The sequence below is a fragment of the Aedes aegypti genome, chromosome 1 (genome assembly GCF_002204515.2).
Source record: "Aedes aegypti strain LVP_AGWG chromosome 1, AaegL5.0 Primary Assembly, whole genome shotgun sequence".
Taxonomy (NCBI): Eukaryota; Metazoa; Arthropoda; class Insecta; order Diptera; family Culicidae; genus Aedes; species Aedes aegypti.
This window is the reverse complement of record NC_035107.1, coordinates 226,218,984-226,231,689: the sequence shown is the minus strand read 5'-3', so window position 1 is coordinate 226,231,689 and position 12,706 is coordinate 226,218,984. Positions and strand designations below refer to the sequence as shown.

General features: G+C 38.2%; 1 protein-coding gene across 1 annotated transcript; it reads left to right on the top strand.

The window, feature by feature from the left end:
* Positions 1–1,701: 1,701 nt before the first annotated feature.
* LOC5580205 (dipeptidase 2) lies at positions 1,702–4,759 on the top strand. Its single transcript, XM_001655567.2, has 4 exons — positions 1,702–2,689; positions 2,752–2,927; positions 2,986–3,235; positions 4,105–4,759. Exons 1-4 carry the CDS (start codon positions 1,883–1,885, stop codon positions 4,198–4,200), a joined length of 1,329 nt encoding a protein of 442 aa, XP_001655617.2. The 5' UTR covers positions 1,702–1,882; the 3' UTR covers positions 4,201–4,759.
* Positions 4,760–12,706: the final 7,947 nt, after the last annotated feature.

Below are 12,706 nucleotides of genomic sequence, written 5' to 3'. Positions count from 1 at the left end.
TTCACTCGGTTCATGGCCGCTTCTCTCCATCCTCGACTGTGACCCAAGCTCTCCAGGTCCTGGTGTACCTGATCAATCCACCTAGCTCGCTGCGCCCCACGCCTTCTTGTTCCGACCGGATTTGTAGCGAACACCATCTTTACAGGGTTGTTGTCCGGCATTCTTGCAACATGCCCTGCCCAGCTTAGCCTTCCAGCTTTAGTTACCTTCACGATACTGGGTTCGCCGTAGAGTTGAGCGACCTCGTGGTTCATCCTTCGCCGCCACACGCCGCTCTCCTGCACGCCACTGAAGATCGTCCTTAGCACTCGGCGTTCGAAAACCCCAAGAGCTTGCAAGTCCTCCTCGAGCATAGTCCACGCCTCATGCCCATAGAGGATTACCGGTCTTATGAGCGTTTTGTATATCGTGCATTTGGTGCGGGGGTGACCGCTGAAGATGCGCCTTCGTATTTCCAACATTGCTTCAATTTTAAGCAGAAAAATGGTTTTGAAAATTTATAAAACGTTGAAATTTATTTTTCTCCTAAATCGATATATAAAACAATGGCATATATTTCGTTTTAGCATGAACTTACTTGTAGTAGTTCAGTGGGCATGTTTAGGAAGAAATAGTGATTTTGGAAACAGTCAAAATTTATTTCACAAAAAAAACAATGGAAAAACTTTTTGTTTATAACTGTTTGCCCATAAATCGAGATGCAAAGCAATGACACGCAGGTTTTTAGCAAAGTCGTAGCGGGGCCTCATGGCACCCTTGGCAAACTTCCATTTGAGCGCCCCTTATTCAAAGCTTAACTGTTTTTTCACATTGTATAAATTTATATGAAACATTGAAGAAAAACATCAACGATAATTTTAGAAAGTCTTTGGTAAATTCTTGATAAAGCTTAAGAATCAACTAAACATCAGATTTCATTCAATTTTTTGTAAGACTTCGCAAGAAGGTACAAAAATGCTTTGAAACTCTTTAAAAGTGGAGATAAATCGAAGCCATTCCTTAAATCTTCAACAGTACAAATCTAGACAACCAAACAGAGATTCCATTTAAAAAAAATACTCGATACCACCAGCGAATAACTGATTCATCAAGCTTTGAGCTTGAATGACTGTCTGATTCACTAGATTTGTGCTCTTGAAGATTTGAGGTGTTTGTCTGATAGTCCGGAGATTGTCCGGAGAAGATGTTTTAAGGTGAATATGAATCGAAACCACTCGTCAACTTTCCAAGAGCACAAATCTACAGAATAGGGTCCTAAAATGTTTAATGAAATCTTGTTTTCATTTAGTAACACGGAAGAGCATGTTACTGCAACTGCTTTAGCAATTTTTCCAGCTCAAATAACGGCTATATCATATTTCATCTTTAATTTAAAAATTGGCTCCATAAATGAACCTTGACACTTTTATATAATTATAGCGAGCATTCAATCGAGGTCTGGGACGGTTTGATTCGGCTATCGCTGATTCCGTTCCGAAAAATGAACAAAACCAAAACCTAGATATGATAGACCACGTGACTTATGGACAACCTCTAAAGACTGAATAAAAGATTCAATTATCGCCAAGCATCCTAACAGAACCCCCTTTTGTTCGTTCGCTGTCCTATCCCTTAAAACCACCGATATCCTTGGCGCGAAGCGGTTCTGCGCATGTCCGCGGAAAAATCGACCAGGAAAATTTCCCTGTCACCTCCTTTACTAATTATCCTTACGGAAGTGCTTTGTTTACACCATTCTTTGTTGAACTGCGTGAAAAGTTAGTTCCCCATTATAGAATCGTTCGGAAGGTTGGATTCCTCTCCGCCGGAGATCACGGAAGCTTCGAATTCCTCCTCGGGCGGTGAGAGCAAACGCCGCGTTCACTACCATTACTATCGCAAGATGAACTCGATGCCGAATCATGCGGATTTCATGGAGCTTGGGACGATCCACCAGCATCAGTCCACCTGCAAGCAGCACTGCTTCGTGTTCACAGAGATTGCGGATATTGACCTACCTCCGGAGATTACCAAGTACCCGGAGAAGATCAAGAATGGTAGCATTCACTCGTACAAGAAGGACAGCATGTCGCCACCGCCTCCGAAGGTGCCGAAAAGTAGACGTTCCAGGAAAATAATCGCCGTGGTCTCTGCCCTACTGGTTTGCATAGCTTTGGCCGCGGGTATCCCGCTGGGACTTCAACTCAGGTCTTCATCGCTGCTGGAAGCTCGTTTGGCGTTCATTAGACGTCTACTGGCGGAATCCCCGCTGGTTGAAGGTTATTGGGCGCCACAGATGGGCGCCAATTTCAGCAAAAGCTACGCCGAGGTCAAGAACAGTATGGTAGGGGCGTTGCTGTGGCCTATTTCTGTTCCGTGTGCCGCCCAATATCTGGATGCGGTTCAATTGACGCTGGAAGGTATTGACGACGCTAGGAGGATGGTGAAGAAGAACAAGGAAATGATAATTGTGGAGAGTGCCGATGCGATGGAACAAGCCCATACCGATGGGAAGATGGCGATTTTGTTCGGCCTAGAGGGCGGTCACACGTTGGGTTCAAGTTTGGCTGTTCTACGTTCTATGTATTCACTGGGTGCGAGGTTTGTATCGTTGACGGGATTGGGCTGCACCACTCCGTGGGCCAGTGCTTCCATTAGGACGGACTTTTTCGATGAGAATCTTCCATCTACGCTGACGAACTTCGGAGAGGTGAATCAGGAGTTGTTCGACATTTGTAGCGTTCTGATATTGTAAATCCTTGCATATTGTAGGTTGTCATCCAGGAGATGAACCGTCTCGGAATGTTGGTGGAGATATCGCGTCTTTCGGAACCGGCCATGATGGTGGCTTTGAATGTTGCCAAGGCTCCGCTACTGCTGTCCAACGCTCTTCCCTCCTCGATGGCCTGCAATGGATCAACTGCAGCCATTCCAGATCATATTATGAGGTAATGTAAAACTAGAAATTAGATAGCGTTTACAAAACTACATTTTATTGCGTTTCAGTGCTCTGTCTCAAAATGGCGGCGTAATCATGTTGAACGTGGAGCGCTGTGGAGATAAACCGATGAATCTGAAGGATGCAATCGCCGCCATAAACTACGTCCGCGCCATTGCAGGAGTTGGCCATGTGGGGCTGAGCGGTTCACCGAAGAATTATCCTCTACTGTTGGCGGAGCTGGCACGGGATCGTCTGTGGGGATCAGCAGCCATCAAGAAGCTCGTTGGAGGCAACATTGTTCGAGTGCTGAGAGAGGTATGCGCCTGAATGTAGTCATGCACACATGAGTTTTGACAGTTATGATCGAGATTTCGGCAAACCTTCGCTAATATTCAGTAGATTTTACTGGGATCATGGAGAAACTTGTCAGCTTCAATGATAGAATTTCGAGAATCAAACGTTTACCAAAGTTCGGTAGAAAACCCACCATTGAAGAAATCTCAAACATTTTCAGTAAATCTAGCTTGAAGTTCGGTAAATTTATTTGAGGTTAATTTTAAACGACGATTCTGGAAATGAAATAATCTCAAAACCCCAATGAGGTCGTCAGTCTGCTCTTGTTCCGAAGCCATCTCGATAACCACTAAATAGATCGTAATAAAAAAATCTTCCAATTTAAACATCACACTCTAAGCCAGTTTTAGTCAAAAATGCATCACTTGCAGGCTAAAAAGTTACAAGCTATGCTAATCGATCTGTCTATTTTTTCGAGCACCTACTAAGACTTGTCGGTGTTAAGACCTTCGAATCTCAAATGTTCGTACAAACAAGCTTGGAAAACACTCACTCGATTATCGCGTTTCCCTCATTCATTTCCACACGCATTCAATACCGGGGTTGTTGTTTCAAGCTGAGCATCGTGGTCATTTGTCCATACAAAAATTTTAAAATTTATATGAACCGTGGTCTTTGGCCAGACCCCTCCCTCCCCCATGAATGTCCACGTGGTATATGGACGACCCCTAAGTGCAAATAGTGGGCCAGTTTCAGCGAGAATTGCTCAGTAGCTACAGATATGCTTTTGTAACATAGTTTAAGATTTCTTCATTGCTATCCTTGTTTTTTGAGATTCGTTTTCATTGTTATCCTACGCTTGTTCATAAACCATTTACGATTCTTTTCAGGTGGAAATCAACAAAAATCGTCTGCCCCTTTCCGAGGATTGGATCCCACTGGAAGCGGTTGAGGGAAATGCCTACTGTCGTTATCCAGAAACGTAGATTTTCGCGGTATTCAAACTTTTTTAGTATAAAATGGTTTTACGTCAAAGTATTATAGTCAAATTCTTCCAACGAAACCAAAAAAAATGGATTAGCATTGTGGAAGTTGTTCGATAAGAGTTTATTTGAATCTATATTAAACATGGCCAACAATACAGAGAACCTACCTATTTGCAATGGACATGACCCATAGTAAAGTTTTAAAGAAATTAAAAACAAAAATACATCACCAGATCACCGAGCGCATATCAGCATCAACCATTCCAACGTAATTAATCTGAATCCCGCACAAGAAGCACCTATTTTGGGAACATTTCCACACCAACTCCACGCATCATAACAGTGCTTCTACACCCTGTAAAGGTATATCGCGTAGTTTAAAAATTGCTTACGTAGAAAAAAAAAACGTTGACATTTGGGCCAACAATAATTATTGCTGAATGAAGAGCAGCACAATAGAGACACCATCAAACCATTGGACGTTAGAGTGATTCTATATGTGAAATTCTGTTATAAACATACGTATTTATGAATAAATATTGACTTAAATACTTCCGTAGTAGTGCTTTGGAGGCAAGTTTGAAAGAAACATCCAATAATTAATCGCTTCAAAAGTCTGACTTGAAATTCGGAACCGAAAATAAAATTAAATCATTGTTTTCATAAACCTGAATCTCTTCTGACATGTTTCCCTACCGGCTAGTCACTTTGGGGTCGTCCATAAATGACGTAGCTATTTAGGAGGGAGGGGGATCTTTACGAATTTGTGACGATGTATGACGAGAGGGAGGAAGGGGGCCCTGGCTAATGGACGTAGCATTTTGAATCATGTCGGTAAAAAGAGAGGCGCAGAAAAAAAATGGCATACAATTATTTTTTATCAAACTTTATTTTTGTTTGACTTATAAACTTGGTTTATAAAATGATGATTCAGCTTCAAAACATTCATCAAGATTGAAAAGAAATCTGAGAAATTTTAGATTTTCTTGATAAATGCAATCAAACAGATTTTTCAAAGCTTTAAATAGTTGTTTAAATATTATATTACTAGTGGTCCCGGCAAACTTCGTCCTGCCATCAAGTAGGCTGTTGAAAAATGCTATGCAAGTCCCGTGTAGAAAAAGTCAGATTGATTTTCTCCCGTTTTCCCCACTATTCCGAAGACTTTCTTAAATTTTTTCTTTACACAAACACGTCGAAGCTCTGGATGAATTCAACAGTGAAAGAATCATGTAAGCCCAATCACCCGTTCTCAAGCCGTTTCGTGACATACAAACATCATTCCATTTTTATTTATATATAGATATTCGTGTCTCAATTGATAAATTTATAAATAAACAAAATCAAAGTTTAATAAATTAATTAAAAATCAATGCTTTAACTACTTGGAGTACATTGTTTTCTCATTTGTTAACAAGTCATAAAGTCAGCCGTTTTCAAGAGAATAAAATATGCTCTTTTCGGTAAATATTACATGAAACAAGATATTCATATCGTGTATTATGCATTCAATGTTGCAGGAGATCTCACTCAATCAACTCATCGATTTGTTTTGATGTATCAATGCTCTTGATGGAATAGCCTGAATATTAATGAGGACAACAGATTCGAGTGATATCGAAATTGCCCTATCATTCAATTTTATTGATAACTTCGTAATTTGATTTTTTTTTTATTTAACTGTTTCATTATAGGTTGTGTAGGTTTATTTTAGTATGAAGAAAGATAATGAAGTTCAGCTCAAATATTAATAGAGATAAATTATTTGTATAATAATCGCTAAAATTTTCTAAACATTCCAAATATATCAAGTGTAATCTTTTCTATATCTGGCCACTGATTGCCAAATGGATTTGAATTTGGATAATAATTCATTTCGAATTAATATATTTTATTGTTCGTTTTCATTGAAATCTATTTCCTAACAAAGAATAATTTAAAAAAAAATCCTCTAATAACGAAATTTCTGTTCAATAAACTAAAAATATATTGTACTGTAACTCAACAATAACGAGCTTCATCAATCCAATCAATTTTTTTCACATTTTCTATAGTAAACTTGTTTGTCTTGGTAACAACAGCAAAAGTAATACAATTTAGCCTATATGAAACTGGACACCAAAATTATGTAACAGGAAATGTGTTTATTTGAAACTGTTTTCCAAATTACTTTCGAGCGCTACTGTATATCATACTGTTAGATTAGATTATCCTTACATTTAAGTCAGTAAATAACACGAACAGTAGCGACATTAGCATTCTTAGGATAATGCTTCTACTCTTTCTTGTGACGAGCTACATTTGATTTTGAGGCAAAATACATGCCACATGCGGAACATACACGACCTGAGGGGAAATAAAGCGTACACGAAGAAAACTAAAAACCCATATTTTAGTATTTTTAAACTTATTTTTGAGTTATTTTTCTCTCCCTATTTCATTTGCTCCTTCTGTTGTTGCCAGAGAGTGAAGAGCAAAACAATCCAAAAACCGAACCTTTGTGCGTTAAGTGGCATAGAACTGGAAGTTGAGTTATTCAGGGAAAAATCCGTCTGGCAGTATTGTTTAAAGATCACTGCGAAGTGATCCGCAACATCCAATAGGCCTATTCACATGACGTTCCAAAACAGCTGATCGGGAAGCTCTTTGACAGTTCTTCTATGAAAATGACAGCCTCGTGTAAGCACCGGTCCTCCACCGATGTATACAAATGCAAAGACGGACCTGTCACATGAAAAGGCCTATATCATCACACTTGACTACCTGTCATATAGGGGGATTAGGTGCATAATGAACGCCCGGGGCGAAATGGACACCCCCTCAATCTCTGAGAATACCCGACTAGGCGGAAGAAACAAGATTATAACAGAATGTGTTCCTCTGATATGATTTTTTTATATCACCAGTTGTTATAAAACATGCACCGTTAGTAGTTAAAATAACAAAAATTCTAACAAAATTTGCACCAAATTAAACTAAAATATAACACACCCTGATACAATTATATCAAAATTATGACAGAATGTGTTGCAAAGATGTTACAAAATAACAAAATTTTTGCAAACTTTGTTACTGTTTATGACATCGGATGTTGTTTGCAACAAACTTATAAATTGGATGTCAAAAATATAACAAATGTTGCTAAAAAAGTGTTACTAAAAATATAACAAGTTGAGAACAAGCAATCTTGATAACCAAATTTTATCAACTTCTGTTATTTTTAACTGCTGCTGATAGGAATGTGTTATAATCTTGTTATGTGGTTCTGGTCGGGTATGCATACTTCATCAAATGTTCATACACTGCATGAAATCTGTATTGCATTTGAAATATTTGACGGTAAAAAAGTTCATGTTTTGCTTCAATTGTTCTTTGGAAATTGACTTTAGGTTTTTGTCTGCTTCAAATTGGCATATAAGCAAGGCGTTGGGGGAATCTAATTTTTGAGCAAAATAACGAACCCAGAAAGGTTCTTTTTAGCTCTTATGGTAGAGGGAGAGGCCTTTTACACATCGGAATGGCTGACAGGCATTAACTATGGACCTGTGCACTGAATGAACTGCACGAAAATTTTGACTTTTAAGCGGTGCCGTGTTTACTACGATGAACTTCACTTTTCGTGCAATTTGCCATGGAAACCCATGCTGTTTCAAAATATTGAAAAGCTGTCATAAGTTTTCGCCGCGATCGTGTTAAGTTCGTTTGGGTCGTTCCGGTGTCTGCGGTTTGTTCCGGTTTTTTCGCTGCGGTCGTGTTAATGTGTTGCTTTGCGGTAAGTTATTACCTTAGCAAAGCTCGCGGTAAACTTCCAGTAGCAAGGGACCCTTCGAGCTGGGTCTTTAGGCTGGATTACTACCGGGCAATCGGATGAGTTGCGCGACCAACGTGCAGATACTGTTACCTTACTATAAAAAAGTGTAATTTAAAAAGAAAAATAATGTGAAATTTATTGGAAAACTATTTCATATGTGGTGTGGGCTGACTTTATTGAATTGAATATTGTGATTGTGGGTGTAGAGCGGGTAATTTATTGAAAACTTTGGGACGTACCGGAACTTTGATGCTGCTTAGCCTGGTGTCTCGATGCCGTTGGACTCCGGTGGATTTCCCCGCAGGGTGGTGGTGGTAGTCGAAAAATTAACTTAGTGGATCGGTAGTAGATCGACTTGATGGAAAGGTGCGATCTACTTGTCTCCCTGGCGTCTTCCCTCTTTGGCTTACATCGACAGAGCCCAGGACAAGGCCGGAGTGACTCTGCCGAAAGGGGTCCTCCTTGACGTTTAGGGCACCCTTGGGGCCCGAGGAATCGCTTGCATGACCAGAGCGGCACTTATCTTTTTCTAATAGGCGTAATGGCCAACTAGGGACCACTAGGCCGAACCGTGTGCTTCGCCAACTTTCGTTGGCGTACAAAATGTTGAAGTACCGTAGGGTACCACAAAAGGTCTTGTGAGGGTAACGGGGAAGGGTTTTAGAATATCATAAGTCATAAGGGCTTGTATATTTTTTATTGGTGAATTATTTTATTCAGGCTGATGTTGGAAGAACTAATATTTTTTATTTTGTAGATATGATCCAGCCAGTTAATTCTCAAGCATCAATACGTTTATCTGTGTACGCTCGAAATCTTCCAAAGGATAACCCGAATATATTCAAGCGTTATATACAGAAAATTAAAAGTATATCATTCAATGATCCCTACTTGCTCGATTTGAAAAAGACCGAGTTGCCGTTGAATGTGACCACTGGCCATGTGGTAGAGTACTTATTAAATTATAAATCGCCGTTTACGGGAAATGCTATGCAAAATAACCGTAGCCTGGAAGGTTACAAGAAATATGAAGCAGGATACGTAACTTCGGTGAACGGGCAGAAGATTAATAACGTGTACATTGTACTAGCCAAAGTAAGTTGACTTAATGAAAGTAATAGTAATTTACGGAACTAATTGCAGAATGATGATTTTAAAACGGTACTTTTCAGTGCTACTAAAACAGTACTTTTCAGTACTATTTTTTCTACTATTGATCCCTTTACGATCCTTGTTTGGACCCGTGCCTTCGATTTTTTGTTTCGACCCGTTGGCGAAAGCTAGCGGTGGTAATCCTTCTTGAATACCATCTTGGAAAAAAAACCTCTGGAAGGTCACGCCTTCTTTCCTTTATTTACTAAACATGGTTGCAACAACAAACAAAAGGAAGGGTGAATCTCTGAATTCACAACTTCCTTCCAAAAAAAAGTGGGATTTAAAACTGTCACTAAACGTGGCAAGAATGGAAGAAAGGACATTTCTCCGGAATGCGAACTTTCTTCCAAGGGTGAAATGAATAATGTTGATAATTGTATCGAAATAGGCAATCAGTTCAATGCTTTAGACAAATTTTCCGAACACCAAATCGAAGCAGCCTCTAGCCCAGGCTCTTTGATTCAAGTGAGGAAGCAAAGAGTGCCGCCTATCGTGGTCAGTTGTTCCGAATTTGGAGGACGAGCTGTTTAACCCTATCCCGCCCATGACTTTTTGTCATGATTAAAAATAGAAATGTACATTTTTGCGCAAAATCGTAGAACAAAACCATGTTTTTGAACTATGAATTTATATTCAAGGTAACTTAAAATCAAATATGAGATGGTGCTCTGATGCACCACCAGGAACTTAGAGTACTTTATGGATCCAACGTATTTTTTTCAGATTAGCTTTCTTCAAACGCTTTTGTAATTGTCGTTTCTTATCTTTTCATTTACCTAACTCGTTACATGAGAATAATCCAACTCTTCGATGTTTTCTGACAATAGAAGTACCGTAAACTGGATTACTTTAGCTTCATCATTGCTCATATCCAAATTCTCCACTTCCGTTTTGTCTCCTTCGGGACAATGACAAAGTATCGTACACTGTAATATCTGTATAATCTGTAATATAGCTCTGTAATATATAGAGCCTATATATATTATGCTGACAATACGATTCTAATTTTGAACTTACTTCTGGATCTAATCGATTTCGTAGTACGCTTAGAGATTGCCGCTGCTTCATTAGTAACTTCGTCAAATCCTTTCAAAGCATCAAATTCTTCATCCAAAAATCCGTTAAAATCACTTTCTGCAACGCTTTCGTAAAGACTTGTCTTATTTCTTGACGATTTTTCAGTAAAATTTGTAAACTGAGCTGATAAAAACAATTTCGATATTACGCTTTTTTGTGTGCCGTGTGCCTAGTGGTGCATATGTGCACCATACAAGTTCCATCAAATTCAATGATTGCGAAACTAAATTAAGCATTTCTGAACATATGTTAGTGCAAATAAAGAGTAAATCTATTGGGAAATATTTTTATTGCTACCATGTGAATCAATTCTCTTTGTAATATCAGGCTTCGAACTCATGTACTATTTTTCGACCAGTAAAACCCATTCCTTCATACATATTTTTCGTAAAGAAACATGTTAAATGTGTTGGCATCCCTAAAATAAGGCATTGAAGTGTAAGAGGAGATATTTATAATTAAGTAGCGTGAAAACAATTTAATTTTGTTCATTATTTTTCAAGATACAAAGGTTGGAAGTTTTGGTGCTCTACAGACACCATGGGCTGGAGAGGGTTAATTTGTTTACAGTTAATAAAGTGCATATAGCAGTTACTACCGAAACGTATTTGAAAGCTGGATCTAAACTCAAAAGAGATCCTAACTTTTTTGTTATCGTAATGATCGACTTGATGGGGCATGTGGGGGTGTTGCAATCATCATTCATAGGCGTATCAAACATCAAATGTTTTCGTCATTTGAAACTCAAGTCTTTGAAACTTTAGGTGTTTCAGTTGAAACACAGCTTGGTAAATATACTTTCATAGCTGCCTATTTGCCTTTTCAATGCTCTCGACAGCAAGTTAATTTGCTCCAAACTGACTTGCGAAAATTTACTCGCAATAAGTCAATTTTTTTTTGTCATTGGTGACTTTAATGCCGAACATAGGTCATGGAATAATTCTCAAATTCAGTCCAACGGCAGAATTTTATTTGAAGAGTACTCTTCAGAATATTTCTCAATTCAATACTCTGATAGCCCTACATGTTTTTCCTCTTCTAGAAATCTTTCTACGATTGATTTGGTCTTAACCGAATCTTGTCATCTCTGTAGTCAACTGACTACTCATGCTGATTTTGATTCTGATCATGTCCCTGTTACGTTTCAAATATCCCATGAAATTAAAAGTTTGTTTACATAAATTAAGTGGCATAAGATTACAGAACACAGAAAGAAAAATTCATGTAAATTTCAGCGTAAAATCATGCACATAAAGGGAATGCCAAATATGTCGCAAATTTACATGTCAAATCGTGTAAAATTACAGTAACATCATGTAAGTTTCCGCTACACATCGTGTAATCTAGCATGGACTCTAACCGATTACGCGACAATTCGCATAAATTTACATGATGTTGATGTAATTTTACACGATGTGTCATGTAAATTTGCGACATATGTGGCATTCCCTTCATGTGCATTATTTTGCGCTGAAATTCACATGGATTTTTCTTTCTGTGAAGAGTTTGCAATAAAATCTATGCACTCGCATTGCATGGCGACTTTCATCATATGATATATACACATATATCGCCTCCACTTTTGTACGCATAAGACCTTTTCGCGACATCTTATACGTGAAACTTTGCACATTAACGCAAAAGGTGTTTTCGTTTTAGTACATTCTGGTTGTCTGGGTCCTGATCCTCTCACCCGCCCCAGCAGGAGCAAGTGATATGATCGAAGGGTACACTACTCTACTAGTAAGAAATTACTCTATTCGCGACTGTGATTAAATTCCGAATAATAGAAAGAAAGAACCCATGATCCTTTGTTTTGGGTGATTTGAGAGGTACCTAATTAAATCTTTCAAATTTGTTTCACGAAGAATGCCATTTTTTAATAAAAGATCTGTGAACCATTATCCGGTTACGAATTATGTGTTAAGTATTTCTCTCGTAAAAAACAGTTTACGAAATAATATAACAAGTTAAGTCCATAATACTAAGACCGGAACAAATCTTAAAATCTTCTTTTGTCACCTTCCATAAAAATGTGTCGAGGGGGGAACAATTAATAATAATAAAATGAAAATATAGTAAATTTATATTTTTTTTATACGCATATGCTGCAAAACCATGTTTATGCCACATAAAACCGTCAAATCAAAATGTTTTGAACAATAGTTATGCCATTTTTTTTTTTTTATTTTCATAACATTTAGCTATAACATTTTTCATAACAACAACCTCCAGGTTTTTTTTTTGAGTTTTGCAGAGAGAAAATGTTGAATTTTCAAATTGTATTTAAGCTATTTACAATTTTAGGAACTCTGCAGATCAACGCACGATTAATCTGAAATTCACAATAAAATTCTTTGAATTTCGAAGGTGATGAAACTAGAATTTCTCGGTTTTGTCGTGGACCCATACTTTTGGGAAAATTTTGCAGTAAAGTACATATTCTCAGTGAAAATTCATTTT